The 23,318-nt window shown below is 37.6% G+C and overlaps 1 protein-coding gene across 1 annotated transcript in view; it reads right to left on the bottom strand.

Moving 5' to 3' along the window:
- Positions 1-23,318, bottom strand: part of mbnl3 (muscleblind-like splicing regulator 3) — a 69,734-nt gene that overhangs the window by 43,251 nt on the left and 3,165 nt on the right. The window contains exon 2 of the mRNA XM_073821092.1: positions 8,679-9,723. Coding sequence (XP_073677193.1) covers positions 8,679-8,852 — 174 coding nt within the window. The 5' untranslated portion in view covers positions 8,853-9,723. The remainder of the gene's footprint in view (positions 1-8,678; positions 9,724-23,318) is intronic.

The following is a 23,318-nucleotide window of genomic DNA, read 5'->3' as shown; positions in this document are numbered from 1 at the left end:
CCTTCGGAGGCGTTCGGCGAGTTTCATCACTTGCTCCAGGAGCTGCGCCTGGATGACGGCCGCTTTCAGCGGTACTTCCGCCTGTCCCGCGCCCAGTTCGATGACCTGCTGTCCCGCATCGGAGCGAGGGGATTTCAGGAGCGGTGGAACTTCCCTCTGTGCGTTGGAGCAGTATATGATGACAGAATTTTCATTTTAAAAGTGAACTACTCCTTTATGTCATTCCTCCTTTGATGTATAATAATTCTATAGGTCTGTGCCATTTCTTTGTTCAGGTTATTACTGTAAAATCTGTTATTTATTTTTGTTTTGATGATAAATGCAGCCAGCCTCCAAAAGTATTTAACCTGTCCTGTGATTTCTTTATTTTCCTCACACAACACTGTCCAGACACACTAAAGTATACACACTATTATAGTTATTATTGTTCTGTTATTATTGTGACACACTACACTATAATAATGTTTCATACAATTAAGATTTAGATATGGAATAAATAGCATTCAATACAAAATGAATATGTGTCATATATGTGATAAAACACTTGCTTTGTTGTGTATTAGAACCGAGAATTAGCTCCTGATTGGTTAACGCGGCGAGAATTGACGCAGAAGTTCAGATTTTTCAACTCGGGCGGCAGACGCGAATTCGCGTCAAACGCGTGATGCACAAAAAGCACAATTCGCGCGTAACGCGCCAGACGCTCCATTCGCGCGAACTAGACGCGCGAATGAGGCGAATTCGCGTCTACCGCGCCGCGCTAAACGCCAATTCGCGCTGCAAGAACTCCAGACGCGCGTAAACGCAGCATTAGACCGGAAACACAAGCCCATGCGAAATATTTTCGCATTTCGCTGCGTTTGAAAGTTCAAACTTGGTGAACTCTGACCAACGGATTCGCATCACATGACTCTGTGTGACCAACAGGAGATCGATACGTCACAGCATGACCTCTAGCTGAATGAAAAGAACCTTAAATTTAAACATTTAAAAATTTAAAACTGCAGGACTGCGGTAAAGTGTAGTAGATTGTATGTTTTTACATTTAAATGTATTATTAGTGTCATTTGCTGAATTTCACTTTTAAAAAAGAAGCTGCAGAGCATGACGTCATATCACGACCGTTGCAGCGGCATCCGAAGGAATTTCGCATGCTCAAAGTCTAGTATGACCGGGGCTTAAACGTATCATTTTCCTTTTTGGTCCGGACTAAAACAAAGAACCGAACTGAACTACAAGTGTGAGCACACCCTAACAATCTTTTTAAAATAAAATAAAGGATCATAGGGATGCTGGAGCCTGTCCTACCATTTATAATGATGCTGTTAATGTATTTGTGATGTTAATGTGAATGGACATTCTCTACTGTTCAAAGTGTTGCTATTTTTACCACAGAACAACTCGGAATAAGAAACTTGGAAAATAAAATACTGATACAATGCCACACTGTGCGGCTTTTTGTTGTCATTTTCAGTCGAAGAAAAATGAGGTAAGACTTTACTGCTTTCCTAGCGATAAGAAGAGGAGAAAAGAACGGAAAGATGCCTGTGGATGAATAAAACTTCCTAAAGACCAATGTCTTTGTTTTATCCACTTAAGCCCTGATGTCTTTGAGGCTTTTAGTAGACCACAGCTACTGAAAGGGCTTACAAACGATGTAAACATGTCGACGCTTGTCATGACACCGCAGCCACTGAAGGAGTTTTTCAGTGTGGATTTCACACGATCGAGGGGCGTTTAGACTCTTTGTAGGTAAAATCGATGGTACGGCATTTGGTTTAAGCATACGCTTATATCCACTGCCACCTATAAGCTCTTTCAGTAGCTGTGGTCATCGTATCAGTATTTTTTTTTAGTTGTGTTGTGGTAAAAATAGCAACAGGTAGCGCCAGTAGCTCACAGAGTGCAACTGTTTAACGTAATCGAAATAATGGTGCCCCCCATAGTCCAAAATATGTATAAAACAATGTGGATTTTTTAAATAACGTAAAGCTTTCATGGGTTTTCTACCACATATTTCAGTAGGAGACATAATTTATGTTACTTTAAGTCATACAAGTCTTAATACCCAGGGTTCCCTTTAAAAAAAATTATAATAATACCTTTATTCAGCAAAGATGCATTAAACTGATCAAAAGTGACAGCACAGACATTTATAATGCTACAAACGATATCCTTTTCATATAACTCAACTTTCTATTAGGGGTGTGCAATATACACCTACAATAATACAATAAAATAAAACTGTTGTTTTAACATTATGCAAGCTGACATTATCAACTATGTCACTCAAACAAACAAAAACTCATCAACAAAGCATTCTCTGGGTGATTAACTCTATTAGAATCTTTGGATGCTCTTATAAATTAACAAAGCAAAAATTCCTTGTATGGGTTTTTGTTTATTGTTATAAGAAATTATATAGTTTGGTAATATCACACAAGCAAGAGTGTTGTTTTCCTGAATATCAGCGTGTGATCGCGATTGTGAATGTGACATTTATTTTATACAACAGTTCAACAAACAAGAAGCTAATATTGAGTAAGTTACATTTTACATACAATACTGTGTTTATTTTATATTTACGACAACAAAAAAAGCTTCAATGATTCAATGATTAATTCATAAAGATAGTCACTTCCTTTATTTCTAAATGAATCAGCTATTTTGAGCGAATCGTTTGAGTGAATGATTCAATGAATCACTCATAAACTACTGGCGGTTTTAATGTCATATTTATTTATTAATGACAGGCCTAAATCAGACAAAAGGACACTCAGCAAATATTGTTGAATTATCGTTATTGGAAAAAAATCCCAAATTCAGATATCATTTTTTGTCAATATCGTACACCCCTACTTTCTATTCATCAAGGAATCTATTCATCACTGTTTCCACATAAATAGGCTATTAAGCATCACAAATGTTTGACATTAATAAAATAATAATAATGTTTTCTGAGCAGTAAATAAGCATATTAGAATGATTTCTGAAGGATCATGTGACACTGAAGACTGAAGTAATGATGCTGAAAATTCAGCTTTGCATCTCTGGAATAAAATATATTTTAAAAATATATTCAAATAGAAAACAGTTGTTTTAAATTGTACTAATATTTCACAATAATACTGTTTTTACTGCATTTTTAATCAAATAAATGCAGCATTGGTGAGCACAATAGATTTAAACAATATCAATCAAAAATATTTAAAAATGTTTTAAATGGTAGTGTACTTTAATATTCACATAGTACATCAATTCTGTTGTTGCAAAAGAGCAAAGAAAATCCCGGTTTCCATGATATGTCCCCATTAAATGTACTTCCTGGAACAGTGTCTCTCAGTGTCCATTTAGTTGTCCTATTTCCTAAAATAGCTTTTCAACTCATGTTCATGTGAATTAGACGCCGCCAATGACAGTACCTGCTGATTTAGTTTTTCAGACAGAAGCCTGTGCCAGCACCAGTGCTACATCAATACACGAATCACATTTACATAGACTAGCTGACTGCCTAATTCATGCATCTCTGATAGGTTTGCAAGCAAACCAAACCGGATTAATGGTCAATGAACAGCAAAAAAAGCAAGAGCAGAGGCTGGTGGAAGGAAGGACACAGTAGCAGCCATTAGGGGATGTCGATAAATTAGCAGAGATGTAGAGCTGTGGAGGGGCGCAGAGAAGAGAGAGAAAGGCCTGGGGGGATGAGACTGGGTCTGGAGATAAATGTTGAATATATTTTAACATAAAAAAAAAACAATCAATTGTCATGACTGAAGGGGGCTGCACTTAACACCTCAGATCTTACAGGAGATATACATAAATGCTAACACATTTTTCTTGTGTGTGAAAAAAGTCTTAAGGATTTTTTCTGCAAATGCCATTTAAATGGATAGTTACCCCAAATATGGAAATACCATTATTTTTTTTCACCCTCAAGCCATCCTAAGTGTATATGACTTTCTTTTTTCAGACGAATACATTCAGAGTTATATTAAAAAAGTCCTGGCTCTTCCTAGCATTATATATGGTAGTGAATAGGTGCTGAAAATTTTAAGTTAAATAAAGTGCATCCATCCATTAATAGGCTGATTTACAAATATTTGATGAATAGAAAGTTCAAAACAGCATTTATTTGAATTTTTTGTAACCTAAATGTCAGTTCTGTCACTTCTAATGCATCTCTGTCAAATAAAGTCGTAAACTCTTTAAAAAAAAATGCTGACCAAACTTTTTAATGGTAGTATATATGAACAAACTTTTTAAAGCATAAAAGTTCCAGTTTCCATTTTTTATAACTGCATGGAATAAAAAGGTAAATTCCAGTAAATTCTTCACAATTCCTTCTTTTCGAGTTCCACAGAAGAAAGTCTGAAAAGTTGAGCTCACTCACAAGACAGTGGCTTCCCAGCGAATGACGTAGGATGTAGGCAAAGCTAGAGATTACAGGTTATACATATTTAAATATGTATTGAATGTATATAAATAATATAAATAAGTTGAATGGATGTGAATTACATAATTCACACTTTATTTTACAGTATCATGACGCCTTTAAGCTGACCTCTCCTTAGCACTTCAGCAGGCACCATTAAAACTCCTTAGAGATGGAGATAGTTCAGTCAAATATGAAAATTACCACATGATTTATTCACCCTCAAGCTTTATAATGGCAGTGAATGGGTGTTGAGATTTTCAGGTTCAATAAAGTGCATCCATCCATCATAAAAGTGCTCCACACAGCTTGGGAGGGGGGTTAATAAGAGCCTTTTAAAGTGAATGAATGCATTTGTGTAAGAAAAACATATAAATATAATATTCACGAGAGAGTGGAGTCCCAGCGAATGAAGTAGGACGTAGACAAAGCTAGAGATTACGCATTATAAGGTTTTAAATGTGGATATTTTTCTTACACAAATGCATCGATTCACTTCAGAAGGCCTTTATTAACACCCCTGAGTCATGTGGAGCACTTTTTATGTTGGATGGAGGCACTTTATTGGACTTCAAAATCTCAACACCCATTCCCTGCCATTATAAAGCTTAGAAGAGCCAGGACATTTTTTTATATATATAACTCTGCCTGTATAACTCTGAAAGAAGAAAGTCATACCTAGGATGGCTTAAGGGTCAGTAAATCATGGAGCAATTTTCATTTTTGACTTAACTATTGCTTTGAATTCACATTATTTATATTTTATTTTACAGTATGTGCACTTATGTGTGCTTACAGTGTAATATAACGGTTAAGATTAGGTTTAGGGGTAGGTTCAGGATTAGTACTTGTAATTACTATAATAAGTACGTAGTATATACATGTGGAAAAGGACTATAAAATAAAGTGCTACCTATCATTTTTTATTCATGAATAGAAAGCGACAACAATCCAGTCAAGTCCCACCCTACATTTTTTCTAGTTCAAGAGCCCTTTTTACTCAGATATGCCACAACAAAGAAGAAAAGACAATCATAATTTCCATTTCATGTCGACTTTAAGCGAACCTCTCCTTAGCACTTCAGCAGGCACCATTAAAAACTCCTCAGAGACACACACACGCACACAAACATCACGAAGGATTCCTTTCATTTCTTTTCTCAAGCTTTATTTTATCTCCCCTCCTCTCTCAGTCATAACAGCAATCTAACCCTGAGTTTTTAGATAGTGCCGGCTGGCTGCGTTTACTGTTCTGATAAAAACAATCAAACAATTGGATGAGCACGTAATCTACACAGGTCACTGGCACCCAGTGCTAACAACTGTAACACGGTTCAGAGGGATTACTGTATCCAGTCAGTCGGCGCTGTTGCTAGGCCTCACGTAGTTTTCTCTCACTCACTCCTCCTCCTGAGCTCCCCCACACACGCTGCACACAGCCAAAAAATGGCCAAATAATACATTCTAGCTCAATAAAGGAGGAGACAGCTGCTGCACTCAGACAGAGAGGGCCTTGTCTGGCTCTTTCACTGCACATAAACACATACGCAGAGACATAAACACACAAACACATTTGTTGTGTTCATAGCTCTATGCTTAGTGCCACGGCTAATGTGAGTCCTGATTGAACCATGGTCCAGAGTGCTGCTGCTGCTTCCAGAGATTAATAGGGACAAATCAGAAAATAAAAGGTATAACAAGCGTGAGCTTATAAATTAATAAATCACTAAATTATCTTATTATTTATAACAAATGTTTCAAAAATGTTATAAATTACTCTCTGATGTTCAAATTCTAATTTAGTAGGATAATCTCATTTAAATCCCAATTTTAACTTTATTAGAATATTCACAAAAGGAGATATTGTCTGATATTCTGTTACTTTTCATGCAATAAATGGGGACTGAGGATTGCGAGCTTCAAAAGTATTCAAAAACACCATAAATGCATCATAAAAGTAATTAATATGACATGTGTGGCATATTTCAAGTTGTCTAATGCCATTCAATGGCTTTGTGGAAGAAACATAATTAATTTTAAGTTTTATACCTCAACCAATGACGTTCGATTAATTAATTAATCATTCATTTGATTCAGATCTTTTTAATGAATTGGTTAATCTGATTCATAAAGTCATGAATCAGACTGACATAGTTCCTATAGATACATTTCCCAAAATACAGTTAAAACAGTAATCTAGTGAAATATCATTACACTGTCTTCTATTTGAATATATTTTAAAATATAATTTATTCCTGTGATGCAAAGCCTTTTTTAAGCATCGCTGCAATCTTCAGTGTCACATGAACCTTCAGAAATCAATCTAATTTGCTGATTTGCTGCTCAATAAACATTTATTATAAAGTGTGCTACTTAACATTTTTGTAATATATATATTTTTAGCATTCTTTGATGAATAGAAAGTTCAAAAGAACAGCATTTGAAATAGAAATGTTTTGTAACATAAACCTCTCTACTATCACTTTTGATGCATCTCTGTCAAATAAAATCAATAATTTCTTAAAAAAAAACTTCTCTACTGTCACTTTTGATGCATCTCTGTCAAATAAAATCAATAATTTCTTTAAAAAAAACTTCTCTACTGTCACTTTTGATGCATCTCTGTCAAATAAAATCAATAATTTCTAAAAAAAAAAAAAGAAAAAAAAGAAAAGAAAAGACTTACTGACCAAACTTTTTAATGGTAGTATATATGGTAGAACTTTTTGAAGCATCAAAGCACCGGTTCTCATTCTTTATAACTGCATGGGATGTAAAGGTAAATTCCAGTAAATTTGTCACAATTCCTCCTTTCAAGTTCCACAGAAAAAAGTCTGAAAAGTTGAGCCACATATGTGGAGTTAATGATAACAGAATTTTTTTTGGGTGAACTGTTCCTGTTCCCTTTAAATAACTTAATCATGCTTTCAAAGAAAAGCATTATTGAAATGCAAAAAGTACCAAAAATGACCATGGATGGTTTGGTAGATAATGGCATGGCATTATTATGTTTTTTGGATATACCATGGTATTTATAGCACTTTGGAGTACTATCCCTAGTGAAAAAGTAATATATTTAAAATACATTTATTTCATACTAAGTATAGTTGAAATCTATTAACATATTTACTAACATACTGTTTAAGACCTACTGATATAGAAATTATATTTAAACATTTTATGGAGTACTACTTGTGCACAATGCACAGTTATTAATATCAAGTCTAAAATGTGTTTTAGTGTCACTATTGGTGAGGACTGTATGATCTTTGAATAATATCATTCTTTAAATGCAAGATTTTTAAAGTGTACCTAAAGTATACTTGCAATGGTTCCACTTTAGCACAACCAAATATACAGTAGTATATCTTTAGTTGGACTTCAGTGCTACTTCCACACAATGAAAGTGCATTAAGCACAAAGTTCGTTTTTCCAATTTAGCAGACTTTAAGTATACCAGTTTAGTATACCAAAAGTGTATTTTGGCATGCAATTTTTCATTAGGGATGTAAATAGTGAAGAAAAATACTTCCAGAAATTATTGGCAGACAATCAATAGGCTTTTTTTCAAATATATATTTGTAAACTTTGATATTGCCAACCCTAACCTCATCTTGAACAGTTGTTGACTGTCCCATGGTGCTACCACAATTTTTTCAAAATTGACAAATCCATGATCAGAGGTTGCAGTGTTTTAGACAGAATTCAGGATATCGACAGAAGAGAGATCAATACTCAGCAAAAGAGCCTGGAGGTGTTAGTGAAATCTAACAAAACGACCAAACAGCATGTGTGAATGATGAAATCTGCACTAAAACATTAAAAATAATGCTATAATGGTTAATATAAGTGACCCTGGACCACAAAACCAGTCTCAAGTAGCATGGGTATATTCGTAGCAATAGCCAAAAATACATTGTATGGGTCAAAATAATCAACATCAGGACATTTTGTACAAAAAAATATATTTTGTACATTTCCTACCTTAAAAAATGAAAACATTATTTTTGATTAGTAATATGCATTGCTGAGAACTTGATTTGGACAACTTTAAAGGCGTTTTTTTTCACCCTCAGATTTCAGATTTTCAACTAGTTGTATCTCGGCCAAATATTGTCCTATCCTGATGTATAAATCTCAATCTCAAATTGACCCTTATGACTGGTTTTGTGGTCCAGAGTCACATATATCACAGTGCAATAGTAAAACACACTCTAGTGTCTGTGTGCACGTGCATCTGGGTTACCTTAAGAGAGTCGAAACAGGCGATGACGCGGCCGTTCTCCACGTGGCAGGTGCGAGAGGGGTGAGCGAACTTGCATTCGGTGTCCGAACGCGAGCAGGTTCCTCGCTGGAACTCTCTGCACACCTCCAACGTCAGCCACTTGGTGTCACGACCCATGGTCACATTGACGGCCATAGCGGTCCCTCTGCGAGCGGCGGGTGAGTGGAGGGCTGGGGTGGGGCAGCCAGGCGTGATAAAGCACAAAGGCTGCAAAAAAAATTAGCACAGTGGCAAGGAGCTCCTCAGACTAGCAGTCTAGAAATGCAAAGCAAACTCTCTTTATGAACAGGAAGGGGGCATAGTCTGTTGATCAGCCAGTGAGGATGAAATCAGTTTTAAAATCAGCGATGAATTGAGCTGAGGTGGAGTAGGTCAATGTGACATGCTGCGGTGCATCTTCGGCTGCCGTCCAGGAAAACGAGGCATTAAAAGTGGAGTAGAGCGGCACTTTGTATTTGTCTGCAGTGGTCGCCCCACTGTCTAGACTCACTCTCCGGAGCTCTGCGTTTAAAATAGCCCTCTTGCATTGATGTAAAACAGACTTTCTCTAAATTTAGGCTTCCGAAACCCCCTGCCCTGTTGCCATAAGCGCAGCAGTCCCTAAAGATACTCGCATGTCTGGGATGTAGAGACTGCAGAAGTGAAGGGACACTTTGAGAACCCAAAAGGGAAACTAATCGACTGGCGTCCTTGTATTAAAAGGTGAAATGGCGAGCAGGCGGAGCTGGAATCGAGGAACAGGCAAATGGCTTGATTGACTGTCAGGGTGAAATATAGCCCGAGCCAAGGCCAAGCGCACACGCACACGCTCAAGTCAGCGGGGAAGCGGACGGGAGTACGGACACGGAGAAGGGCTTCCGCAGCATCCAGATGAGGCACTTTATGGTGATGCGAGACTTCCTTCACTTGAATCGCTTTCTCATCCCTCCCGCTCTCCCTGCGTCCCTTTCATCGCACTGTGACGTGTCCTCGCGCACTTCTGAGAGAGTCCTTTGCGGCAGGAGACCTGTCTTGGCGAAAACACACAAAAACAAAACTCAGTTAAAACACTGCACAAGCCATAAAAGTTCAAAACAACAAAAGGAAATGCCTGAAGCCGCAGCTGTTTATGTTGCAAACCTGTAACTGGGGAATACAGAGGTGAGCGACAAACAGAGAGAGGCTGAAAGCGCATGGCAGAAAGCGCGAGTGAGAGAGTGCACGAGAGGTAGAGTGCAGACGGGAGGCAGGCAGCAATGCAAAGGAAAGGGCAGGCTGTGTCTTGATTAAGAGATACAGGGAGGGAGGGAAAAGAGGGAGGAGGCAGAGAAGAGAGAGAGAGCACATGGGAGACGGCAACGTCACTTTACGACTCTGGAAGTGGACAAAGTCAGTGCAGAACAAAACAGCAAGGCTATAAACACTCTGATCGCACGCTCTCAGAGTTTAGGACCGAAACGTGGCTTTTGTGATTGAAAAGGGAAGTAGAGCAGCCGACAGGAAGGGCAAATCCCCGTAGCTGCAGCTGCTGAGCACGGAACACTGCAACGGCCAATCAGCAGCTGCGTTGCAACCGGGCAATGTGGATCAGCCAATCGGGAGGAGCCTAATAAATCGATCGTTAGTCTCCCCACCCTCTTTGTCATTGCATCTCATCCTTGGCTGAATCCGAAGGAGAGCGGCTCTCTAGCTTTCCCGGAGCGTTATCGGGGTACGGGCGATCACAGGTGGGATGATGAAGGGAAAAGAGAGGAGAAGTGAATGGATCGTTATCGCATGAGGTGGAGACGTAAAATATGGGGGGCGGTGCCGCTGAGGGATGCGAGTGGGTGTCTTGGGTGGGTCTGACAGCTGATATGCCTTCCCTAGAGAGAGAGAGACAGTACAGTGAAGAATAATCAATGGCGTGATGACCAAGCACACTTGAACCGGTGCGGGAGGGAGCGAGGGGGGGATAAATACATAAAAGGACGGGAAAATGAAAACAAATAAAGCAGAGGTGAACGAGCAGACAGTGAGGGGATTAGAGGAGAGGTTAAGGCAGATATTATCTGTCCCCGTGTCTCACAGCGACAGACACAGACGGAGGAGGCGGCAGGTGGAAAAGGGGTGGGGGTGAGCGCGTGATCGGAGCGAGCAGACAGACGGTCCAGAAGGAGAGCAATGCGGTGAGGGAGACCGGGAGAGAAAACGAGGGAGAGGAGATGGAAATTGAATTAATGACACCCACCTCCAAATACAAGAACAAAGGCACTAAATGCAGCGCAACCTAACACCGAAAGTAGGTTTTACAGCAGGCTGACGTGTGCACCCTCCCCCAATATCAGCCCTACAGTAAGATCGATGAAGACGCCCCCCCCGGGGAACGCGGACCTGCATCGAGCTGTTCGTCAGCACTGAAGTTAGCACATCTCTGTCTCTGACTCTGCCACACCTGCTTCCTGCACGCTAAGGCCAATTATCTCATTTATATGTAGGCAGGTGAACAGAGAGGTGATCCGTGAAGAGAACATGTGGCCGTGACGTCAGCCGAGTCTGAGTCCCTCCGCAGACGCCGCTATTACCCCTAATGTGTAGTACAAGTGTCGTACGCTCGCCGACTGCTAATCCCCCCCTCGCCATGATAATCATCGTTATTTCCCAAATTGGATGATTTTTATCTTCGCCGCTTGTAGAGCTAACGATCACACACATCCCCAAACAATGGGGACCGGTTATAAATAGTCTTGAACTGATTTCCCAACGTGATTAAGTAAATTATTAATGCAAAGTAGACCAAGGAAACACAAGCTGACTAGTTGGTGTATGCCTGGCCTAGTTATTACAAGCTGTAGTTACTGTACAGACATAAAAGCAGATAACGCTAGATGAAAGGTTTATTGTTTTATCTAACAGTGAAAAAGCAAAGCGAAAGTGTTTGGGAAAGCTACTTTGATGGTAGCTTGCCAAGTTTACTTGTAACTTAAACTAGTTAAAGTACTGTTAAACTAACTACAATCAAGCTACTTAAAGAGGCAGTACCTTTTTTAAAATAGGAAGTTTTTTTTTATAAGAAGTTTACATCCCTTGATTCTTAATATTGTGTTGTTACCTGAATGATCCACAGCTGTGTTTTCTTTTGTTTGTTTAGTGGCAGTTGTTCATGAGTCCCTTGTTTGTCCTGAACAGTTAAACTGCCTGCTATTCTTCAGAACTATCCTTTAGGTCCCGCAATGTCTTTTTTTTCCAGCAATGACTGTATGATTTTGAGATCCAGCTGTTCAGGACAAACAAGGGACTCATGAACAACTATCACTAAACAAAAAAAATTCAGGTAACAACACAGTATTAAGAGTGAAGCGTATGTATACTTTTGAACAGGGTTGTTTTTTATAAATTCAACTATTATTTTCTCTTGTGAACTATATGAAAACATCTTTTATGTGAAATCTTATTCAGGTCAGTACTTTTTGTATTTTGTACGATTCCTCTTATTTTGGTAAAATAATGAACATTTTGCAGATTCTGCAAGGTGTATGTAAACTTAACCTCAACTCTAGATTTATAATTTATAACATAATTTATCATTTAAAATCTGGCATGAAAAGATTATGTTTTTTATCGGTATCCATCTATATTGAATGCATAGGCCAATTTTGGATATTTACAATCACAATGAAACTAAAGCAGGGTTTTTTCTTCTGTAATATGAGTGAAATGAATTATCGTAAAAGAATGAAACACGTAGGTTGTGGACTTTTCATTGGTTTTTGTTTGGGTGGAGGCAGATCTGAATGCAAGCTTGCAGTCGATTGTAAGAAAGGTGCAAACTAATTGATTGGGGAAGTCCAGCATAAATCACCAGAGAAAAGCCTGTCAGTTCACCGGAAGATCGATTTATGACATCTTGATTAAAAATTACAAGATCAGTTTTTACATATATATTTAAAACATGCATGGATGAATTGTTCAAAACAAAGATAGGTAGGGAGAATTTTAATTTGAAATTGATTTTAATTCTCAATGCACATTTGCATCAGTTTTAAATTTGAAAAATAGATTATTTTAACTGTAAGCGACCATTAGATTATGATAAAGACAATCTAAATGTAAAAATAGCGAAAATGAGCATTTACGGTTAAAATTGTAAGATCAACTCTAACTCTGATGTTGAACAATAATTGATATGGTACTGATATATCAAGCACCCCTGATATTTTACTCTAACAAAGAAATACAATAATGCCAGGGACTGTAATCAGTTTATTTATGGTTTCATAAACCATCTGAACGATGGAAGAATGAATCAGAATCTAAATTGCATCAGCTTGCTCAGGCTGAGCATGCAATATATTTTGACATTAAAAAAAGCAATGCAGCGTTTTTAATGCACGTATTGGAAAAACTAGCTTGTTAATGGAAAAGCCGCACTATTTTGAAAAGAGCTACTAACACACTACTGAAAAATACACAGGCTAGGCTAGACAGCAAAAGTTGCACTAAACATGGAAAGAGATTAAAAAATAATGGTAGACTTCAGACAGAATAAATATCTCTAATGCACACGCTAGAAAACAAACAACCTTGTACTCAATGCTAATAATGTCAACTGTAGTGCAATTGTTATACAGGCTGGTGTAAGTGTCGGTTGTGTTTACTTTGATGTTCTACAGCAGGAAGGTGGCTGGGTGGAGGATATACAGCATGGCATATGTGTGTGCATGTTTCTGGCGCAGATCAGAAGTGTGGAGGTGTGCGAGTGTGTATTGTTTCTACAAGGTCACTGAGCTGTATACTTGTGGCAGTGTCCTTCAGGCGCCGCATGTGTATGCACAAGAATCGAGGAGAAAGTCAATAACTGCAATGTATAGCAGAAGACAAGGCGTTTAAGAAACAAATATCTTTTAAGAGTACTTGGCTGTGTTTCGGTGCGCTGTTCAAGGCCGTCTCAGTTCAAAGAAGTCAACAAAAATCACACCTACTATCTGTCTGAGAGAACATTATTCTTACTAAATAAAGGATATATGCAATATGCTTGAAGTTGGCATGAAATTCAATCTATTTTGCAAATGTATGTTATTGATCTTACAGCGATTCTTCTGTGTATGTTTAAGTTTTTTATAAATGGTTTTGGCCTCATAATATTTAATCAAAAAGTAATTTTACACTTTTACCCTACATTTTATTCTTTCTCGCTAATTTGTTTCACTCAATACAGCAAAAAACAAGTGTGTGAAAAAGTGTTGAAAGTCATTCGGGTCCAAAATAATAACAGATCCCTTATACAGATATACCGGTAGAGACTGTCATCTTCTATCACAGTTACACGCTTACGTGACTTTGCTGTGATATGTGTTCAGAAAACTTAATGTTTGCACATGTTTTTAAGCAGTACGGTTTAAAAACAAGTGATTTTAAGCTGTTGAAAGGCAATTAGCAGCAAAAGAAAACTCATTTCGCTATATGCACATGCTGTCTGAGAGACTATTTCTGAGCGCTGTCAGAGAGGCATTCGTGAAAACGGTGCTCACAGAGTGCTTTATAGGCCTTGAACGGTTAAACACACACTTATATTAGGGCTGTCACCAGTGTTGGGCACGTTACTTTAAAAAAGTTATTAGTTATAGTTACTAATTACTTCTCACAAATAGTAACTGAGTTAGTAACTGAGTTACATCATTATAAAAGTAACTAATTACCAGGGAAAGTACCTATTGTGTTACTTAAAAAAAATATAATAATTCAAATATGTCAAATAACTTGGATGCCTCCAATATTAAATATGGTAAATGAATAAAACATTGCACACTAATCTACACTATTTTAATGTTGCTGTGGGACAATGTGAGAAACACCTTCCAGGGGCTAAATATCACTTTATTGGGGTCGCTTCAACCCACGGACTTGAAAAACACCCAATAGCAAAACACTTTTAACTCTCTGGGGTCGATGACTGTGAAAAGAAATTAAAATAATGTGTCATTTTAAAACTGCAAAGGGTCTACTTGTATTTGTGTAGAGTCATAATAACAAGAAAACAATGTGCTTTTGTAAAATAAATCAAATAAACAGGGTGCGCTCTCTGCCGTCTCGTTCTCAGTCCCTTTTTCACAGACATGTAAATAAAACGACCTGAATCTATGCGAATACCTATATTCTCTGATAAAGTAATCTGTATGATACCAACGCAAGCTCCAGTTTTTCCTGTCTAAACTCATCTCTAATGTAATCATGCCCACAAGCGTCTTCGCTTTTTTAAATTTTAAACATCCACGTGAGACGCGCGGACATTTAGGTAAACACCCAAATCACCTCAGTAAACAAACGTGAACATTCATCAAGTTCTTCTTGGCTACTTTTCGTTTCTAGAAAAAGATGTGCCGAGAGGAATAAGCCAGACTTTACCTCAGAAGAAGAACGTAATTAGAAAATGATAGTAAAGCCACATTTTATTGCCAGTTACAGTAACAACGTTGTAACGGGGGAAATAGTAATTAGTTTGATTGCTCGTTACTGAAAAAGCTAATGCCGTTAGTAATGCCGTTTATTTACAACGCTGTTATTCCCATCACTGGCTGTCACTAACAATTATTTTGGTAACTGAGTAGTCTGTTGATTATTCTGATGATTAGTTTAATTAAAATTTTGGTAATAAAAATAGACCTAAGTGAACAGTAGCCTTTAAAATGACTTAAAATACACATATAATAGTATCAAAATCATATGGTTTTATTAAACAAAATTGTTAAAATACATAATGTATTATAACAAATAGAGCTTACGCACATTGTATGTTAACAAATGCCTGCAGAGGGCATCAATGGCCTGACGATTGTTTTTACACTTTACTGTGCAATTTAAACCTTGATTAATATTGACTAAACAACATGTAAATAAAATGTCCACTTAATCTTAAATATTAGGCCATTTTTCTATGACATAAATGCTACAACCACTGTCATTTCTTGAATATGTGGACATCAAAACAAGCAAACAGTAGCCTTTAAAATAACTTAAAATACTGTTTGGGTTTAAATTTTTATTTTGAAATCGCAACGCACACATAACCATCAAACGTGCATCGCATATATTTGTTTAATTGAATCATACCGTTTGTGAATTTAAAATAGCATTATGCTTTATTCTAATTTAAATGTGTTTAATATATCATCACAGCCTTGGAAAACCGTTTAATAATGTGTTTTATGGATTCTCATCCATGGAAAGAACCACTTTCGGTAATTTGCCGGTTACTTGAAACAGGAAAAAGGATTTTTTTAAATCGAGTACTCGTGACAGCCCTAACTTATATGTCAAAATGTCCCTTTTTGCAAGAATCCTCTAAACAGTAATTTATGTCGTAAGTGACAGCAAACAGCTGAGAAAGAAAACACGTGTAACATTATATTGGATCCAGGTAGCTCTTAAAGTGACAGCAGTCAGTATTCCTGCTGTCTGTCATTCATGTTTATCAAACAACAAAAGAAAGAAAATATCTAATGCTCTTGACTAAATCACTTTTGTAACTTTAAAAATAAGAACTACACATTTAACTTCCACAGTGAAGAATATGCAGTGTTTTTATACATTTTTGATTACTTCAATGTATGTAACATTTCTTAATTATCTGTTCTACGTATTTTTTGGTCCTATTGCTTGTAATTAGCTTCTTATTCTTATTTAATTGCTGATTGTTTACTTGTCTTCAGTGAGCTTAAGTTTTTTGTTTTTATTTTTAATTTAGGCTAGTATTAGGTTTTTGTGATTGTGATTTTGATATAATAAAGAGCTTATTTAAAGCAAAAACTAACTATATTGTGACGTATATCTTTTCTGTGAAATCAAAATCAAAATATTATGAAAATATCATGAAATAAATTAAAATATCATGAGTTCTAATCCACAGAACAAAAAAGCATACAGGCTTGAAAAGCCATGAAGATCATTTACTTATCTTTGTTTTTGTGTGAACTATCCCTTTAAAACCAGAAAAGCAGTCTCCAGAGTTTGTTGTCTATTCGAGACACACTTGCTGAATGAGCTAATCTTAGATCTTGGAATCATCGATTATACAGATCAATATGACAACAGCTGCCCTAGGTGTAATAATTACAGTGATCACTACAGTAAACATTGCTTAGTGCTCATTTGAAGTCTATTTCTACCATTTTCAAGAAGTCATCCACTGTAACTCATGCACCAAATCAAGCATTTATGTTTAATAGCATGATTATTAATTACATTGAGCAAAACAAACAGACTACAATACAGAAAAAACCTGCTGACTGATATAATTTAATAGCCAACGCAAAACTCAAAGCTTGATGAAGCAACATTCTGCAGACGTGTCTTTTTTTTTTCAGGTCCCAACGGAGTGCAACATTTTGCTTATGTAAATAAACCAAAGGCCACGGGGCCTTTCGTTTGTTAAATTCTCATGGAGGCTCACAGTCTTTGGGATACGGGTGAAAAAAGAACAATGCGGCACTTCAGCGGCACTTCCACGCTCATAATCATAAGTAAAGCTGACCTTGAAGTACTGGGAAGGTGACGACGGGCAAACATTCACTGCATTTAAACGACAAGCAGTTTCAATACGGGCTGCCACTGCGCCACTGAGTTCCCAAATAAGCCCAGGAAAGCAAGTGAAGTAACTACATTGGAATGATATGCCGAACCAACGCATGAGTGAATCTGGTTCTCCGCCTCTGCCACGCTCGTCCGCAGAGACGCCAGTGGGAGTGTGAGGGTCAGTTGGCAGAGGTCAGGGCAGGAAAGAGAGGAGTCTGCTGTTCCAACGCACTGCAGCGCTCAGCAGCACTGGAGCGCCACAACATAACCTTCATACCACAGAGCTGACGCATGCAGGCGAGCCCAGCATGACCAGCACACGCTGCAGCTCCACCGGCACAGCACATGCTCCCCACATGCATTCTGCTTGCTGCAGCTTGTACTGCAGCATTTCTCGTGGCTAGGAGAGAGTAGCTCTCACAGTTAACCTTTGCATTGCTTCTTAGTTTCAGTAATCGTTATTTGTGTTTTTTTGCTCACCCTCGTGTCGTTCCAAACCTGTGTGACTTACTTTTTCTGTGGAACATACAAGAAGATGGTGACCAAAACTGCTTGTTTAGCAATGCTCTTCTACCAAAGTATTTTGTTTGTGTTCTGCAGAAGATAAAGTCAAACCATTTTGTTTTTTTATTTTTGGATGAACTGTCTCTTTAAATGTCTCTTGTGCGCCGTTTATCCTGCTGAGGTGAAACTGTAGGCAACAAGATATAAAGTAGAAGGAGAAATGAAACTGAATCCATACTTATTCTCAGAAACACAATCACGCTTTGGGGCATTTAAGATTGTAACAAGGTTTGCTGTTTAAATATGATTTCAAATGCTGTTTGTGCATCGTTTTCTTTTCTTAAAGCGATAATTCAGCCAAATATTTTAAGTTACAGACTTCTTTTCTCAGCCTCGTGTCATTCAAACTTGATTTTTCTGATCACTATTTTCAAAAGTCAATGAGGTCAAGCTTCTAAACAACAAAAAACTTAATAAAGTATCATAGAAGAGGTCCATACAACTTTAGCGCACTGTATTTTGTATGTTTTGTACGATGACTTTGTGTGAGGAACGGACTAAAATTTTAATCATTATTCCCTGGAGATCTTCACATCCACCTTGGTCTTCATTGGTGTGTTCATGAGAGAAGTAGTCAATGTATGATTCATAAGCAAATTATTCTTGTGAGTCACATCTTTTCAGCTAATTTGGTTGATTCGGTTCACATAACTGGACTAGTTCACAAAGCCACTCATGCTGCGTTCCAGGCAGGTTTTTTAACTAGAAATTATTCCCCTTCAAACCACGACTCACGACTTTGTAGCATTCCAGGCAAGTCACGCCAAACTGCCTGGGCACGTTTATTAATTATTATTATTATTTTTATATTATTATTATTAATTTGATTGCAACGTTATATTGTCCTAAGCTCTATTTTTCCACTGTGTGCCACTTGTATATACACCGCTTCCATTAGAGCTGACATTGTTGTTTTGCGGGCTATATTACCTCAGAACTTCTAAACTGGGAGCACATCGATCTAGTAGGAGTTCACGAGTGGGAAGTCACGGGTTTGACTGCCGTTCCAGATGGTCAGAAAAACACGGGTTACGTGTTGTCTTGAACGCGGCAATAGTCCACTCGAGTGGATGGATATCTGTAAATAACAACTTAAAATTCACCCTGTCACTCCATTATTATAGTTTGCAAGACATATGGACTACTTTCATGATACTGTCAGTGTGTTTTTTTGTACAATTAAAGCTTGACAGCCACAGTTAACCTTTAGAAATTCACTATTTGTGTTTCACAGAAGAAATAAAGTCAAACAGGTTTGGTAGTACAGTAAATGATGGCAGTGTGTTCAAGTAGAAACATACTTTCTCAAATGTTTGAATCGGTTACTTTTCTTAAAGGGATCGTTCAACCAAAAATTATTCCTTCATGCATCAAACTAATCCAGTTCTCAAGATTCAATGATCTGGCTGCAATAGTTCATAATCCACTGAAGTGGAAGAATATTATTGATTTAAGAAAAATATTTGCTGTCACACAAAATTATCAATTTTTCATTTATGCCAAAAATCATTAGGGTATTAAGTAAAGATCATATTCCATGAAGATATTTTGTAAATTTTCTACCATAAATATATAAATTTGTTATTTTTGATTAGTAGTATGCATTGCTAAAAACTTCATTTGGACAACTTTAAGGGAGATTTTCTCAATATTTTGATTTTTTTTGCACCCTTCAATTTTCGATCTTGGCTAAATATTCTAACAAAGCATACATCAATATAATACGCATATTTTTTCATTATTTAAAAAAATTGACCCTTACGGTTTTGTGGTCCAGGGTCACAATTTAATTATACTACTTGAGTCATATGAACTACTTTAATTACACCTTTATTGTGCTTATGTCATTTTGGAGATTGACAGCTTTAGTTCTCCTTCAAAAAAAAAAATCCCTTTTTGTGTTCCTTCCTACAAGAAGAGTTTCAGTCAGTATAAGATGGCTGCATACTTCTTTAAAAGTTTGAATCTTATGAATAGACACACTGTCCCTGGCCATTACAGGGAACAAACTGTCTGAATGACATTTAAAGGACAAGGCTGATCAGTGCAGAGAATCTCATGCAGAAGTACGACCCAAATGTAACCGATATTAAACCATGTGTGCACTTCCCTTAATGAAAGGAAGCAATGCAAAAATACATGTACTCATAGTTCTCTATTCCGCACAGCCAAAACTGCAGCGTTCACTCAAGAAAATCCAAAAGAAATGGACAGTTCGGACAGCTTAAGGAGGAGACATGCAGGGCCCAAGATGGAGAGAGGTTTTGAGACTCAAGAGCTTGAGAGACGGGACTGGCAGAGGAGAAAAGCCCCCAGCCACAGGGAAAAATAATTAGGTTAAGTATATATAATCCTTTCAGCCTATTACAGCCCCACTGCCTCCATTCATAAAAACATGCAGCTGCCTGTGCTCGCTCACAAACTCACAGCAAGAACAGAGACACGTACGGTGCTCTGGAGAGCACAAACAAACTCTAAAATCATAGGCTTAGAGCTACATGACACATTACAACAGGCTGAGCCTCTTCCCCTCTGCCCAGCTCAGTGTAATGTTGCAACAACAAACTGGCCAAACAAGACAACTGTGGGGAGCAAGTGCACTGTCAAAGATGATATTTTTATGTACATCTTACCTGGTACAAATTTTCAATGTCAGATAGCAATCTATGGGCAAAATCTATTTAAAATGTTATACTTTTTAGTTTGCAAATGTCTCACTGTGAGAAAACATTTTGAAATTTGAATGTAAAACAAGAGAGTATATATATTTTAGAGTTTATTTTAGACTTAAAAAATAGTAACACTTTACAATTAGATTCAACTGGGTAAAATTTGCTAATGTGTTAGGTCTAATTATCAATCAATAACCATTTTAATGGTTAATGGTTAATTTATAATTATACTATTTTTCAATGTTAATTCATATTTGTTCATAATACATTAATGTTAATTAATGTGACTTAAAATGTTTAAAGTAAGGGTTAGTGTATGTAGAATGTTAACATAGATTGCTAAAAATTCATGTTAGCTACAGCAGTAGCTAATGTAAACTGTATTCCAACAGTGGCTATCTTATATTTTTTAGGTTTTATCAACTTGGTTTTGCAAGTCATTTCAACTTAAATCCAAAAATGTTTCACCCAAAAATTTAAATTCCTCCATGATTTACTAACCCTTAAGCCATCCTAGGTGTATATGACTTTCTTCTTTCAGACAAATACAATCAGAGTAACATAAAAAAAAAATCCTCTTCCAAGCTTTATAATGGCAGTGAATGGGTGTTGAGATTTTGAAGTGCAATAAAGTGCATAAATCCATCAAAAAAGTACTCCACACAGCTCTGGGAGGGGGGGGGGGGTTATAATGGCCTTCTGAAGTGGATCGATGTGTTTGTGTAAGAAAAATATCCATATTTAAAACTTTAGAAACCGTAATCTCTAGCTTCTGCTAACTGGTGTACTCGCTTTCACAAATGAGTGGCGCTCCAGCTGATGCCGTAGGATGTAACGGTTTATGTAAGGGATAATCAACGGTTTGCCGTGCATTCAAAGATTTTAAATGCACGACGTGGAGGCTAATAACCTGGTTGCCTCCGCGAAGTGCATTTTAAATCCTTTAATGCACGGCAAGCCGTTGATTATCCCGCTTATTCCATGGTCATTTCCAAAGTTATAGTCAAGTTAAAACTAGTATTGCTCTTTGCAGCGCAAAATTTGACCGAATGGGTAAAAAAGACGGTTATTTTCGTCAGTTACGACACGCAGCTCTAGCATTCTGCCCGCTTCAAATCAGACACAGAGATGAAATAGTCCGGTAAGATCACACTTATTTGAATGCATTATAGCATTTGTTTCAGTAAATTATCGATCGACCGAGAGAAGGCGAGAGAGAGATGACAGTTGTGTGTGTGTGTGTGTGTGTGTATCGTAGACTGTGGGTGTGTATGTGCGTACCTGCCTGCATGCTGTGCGTCTGCGCGTCTCTCTCTACAAACAACGAATTCATTCAAAAACAGCAGTTTTACCACTTCGTTGCTGAGGAATATAATGTAGCGATCTAGTATCTAGGCTATTTTAATAAGAATCGCGGGCAAGAGCTGACAAGAAGTTTATGTATGTGTGCAGCACAACGCGATGTCCAACCTCTCTCTCTCTCTTTCTATCTGTGTGTGCGTTTACGTGCATCAATTAAAGCAGCGCATTAATATAGAACGGTGATTAAACTGACTTGGAACTACCTGTGCATTAAACAGTTTTACTGCACACCTGCCAGCCAATTAGAATCCAGTATCCAGATATTCCATGGAATAAAAAGTATTAAATATGGACATTTTTCTTACAAAAATGCTTCAATTCACTTCAGGAGGCCTTTAATAACCCTCTGGAGCCATCTGGAGTACCTTTTATGATGGATGGATGCACTTTATTGGACTTCACAATCTCAACACCCATTCGCTGCCATTAAAAAGCTTGGAAGAGCCAGGACATTTTTTAATATAACTCCAATTGTATTAATCTGAAAGAAGAAAGTCATATACAGTTAGGATGGCTTTAGGGTGAACAAATCATGGGGTAATTTTTATTTTTGGCTGAACTCTCCCTTTAAATTAAATGAAGCCGACAAGACAGATGTACGGAGCAAGTGCAGTATCAAAGATGACAAATACATTGTTTGACACAATTATAAACATCCCGAGACATTCGAAAAGCAGATTGACTATTTTAAATGAAGCACAGGCTTGGCAAATCCTAATTTGAGCTTGTGCAAATGTGCCCCAAATGATATTTGCTCGGACAAATGGTGCATTGCACTTTACAGAATAGCGGTTAAAAGCTCATTTGTGAGTAACACAATCTGAGCGTGTCATAACCTACTTGCGAAAAAAGAGGGCAGTGGCCATATTTATAGAAGCCAATAGTCTAGTTCTTATAGATTCGGTTGAGAACCGATATTCACAGCAAAGCTAGCTAAAAATGACAGCTCAATCGATATTATGTAGTCGCTCTGTGTTTGATCATTTGTAAATGGTGTTGCTTTATCAGCCCAGCACCACGTTTTATTGCCATTTCAAAGCATATGGCATAGCGTACCATATTTGGTCCAGCGAAGCGGGAGAGGGGAAATGAGGACATGTGCTTTGTGTATACAGTAACCTCACTCTCTGTTCTTATCATTAATTTTATAGGGTGAATGAAAGCGAGTGCAAAGTCCACGGTGGCGGTGGCAAACGTGCCTGAACCTGTGGTGCAGTTTCAGCACATGCGGCAATATGCGGATGTGAGGTGCGAATGTGCACGTGGGAGCGTCAAGGGGCTTCCTAATATCTTATTCCCTATCTGCTCACCTGATTTAACCCCATATCTCCGACAAGGATTTAGCTTTCATTTTCTCACCTCTGCGATCGCCCGTCCAGTCGTGACCACCGGGAACTAATGGAGCTTGTCAGAAAGCGTTCTGTCTCACCGTATGTAGGTCTAGTTCTAGTTTAAATCAGGAAGTGGAGGATAA

This window comes from Garra rufa, chromosome 16, assembly GCF_049309525.1.
Source record: "Garra rufa chromosome 16, GarRuf1.0, whole genome shotgun sequence".
NCBI lineage: Eukaryota > Metazoa > Chordata > Actinopteri > Cypriniformes > Cyprinidae > Garra > Garra rufa.
Note: the sequence above shows the minus strand (reverse complement) of the source record. Positions and strands in the feature narration are given on the sequence as shown.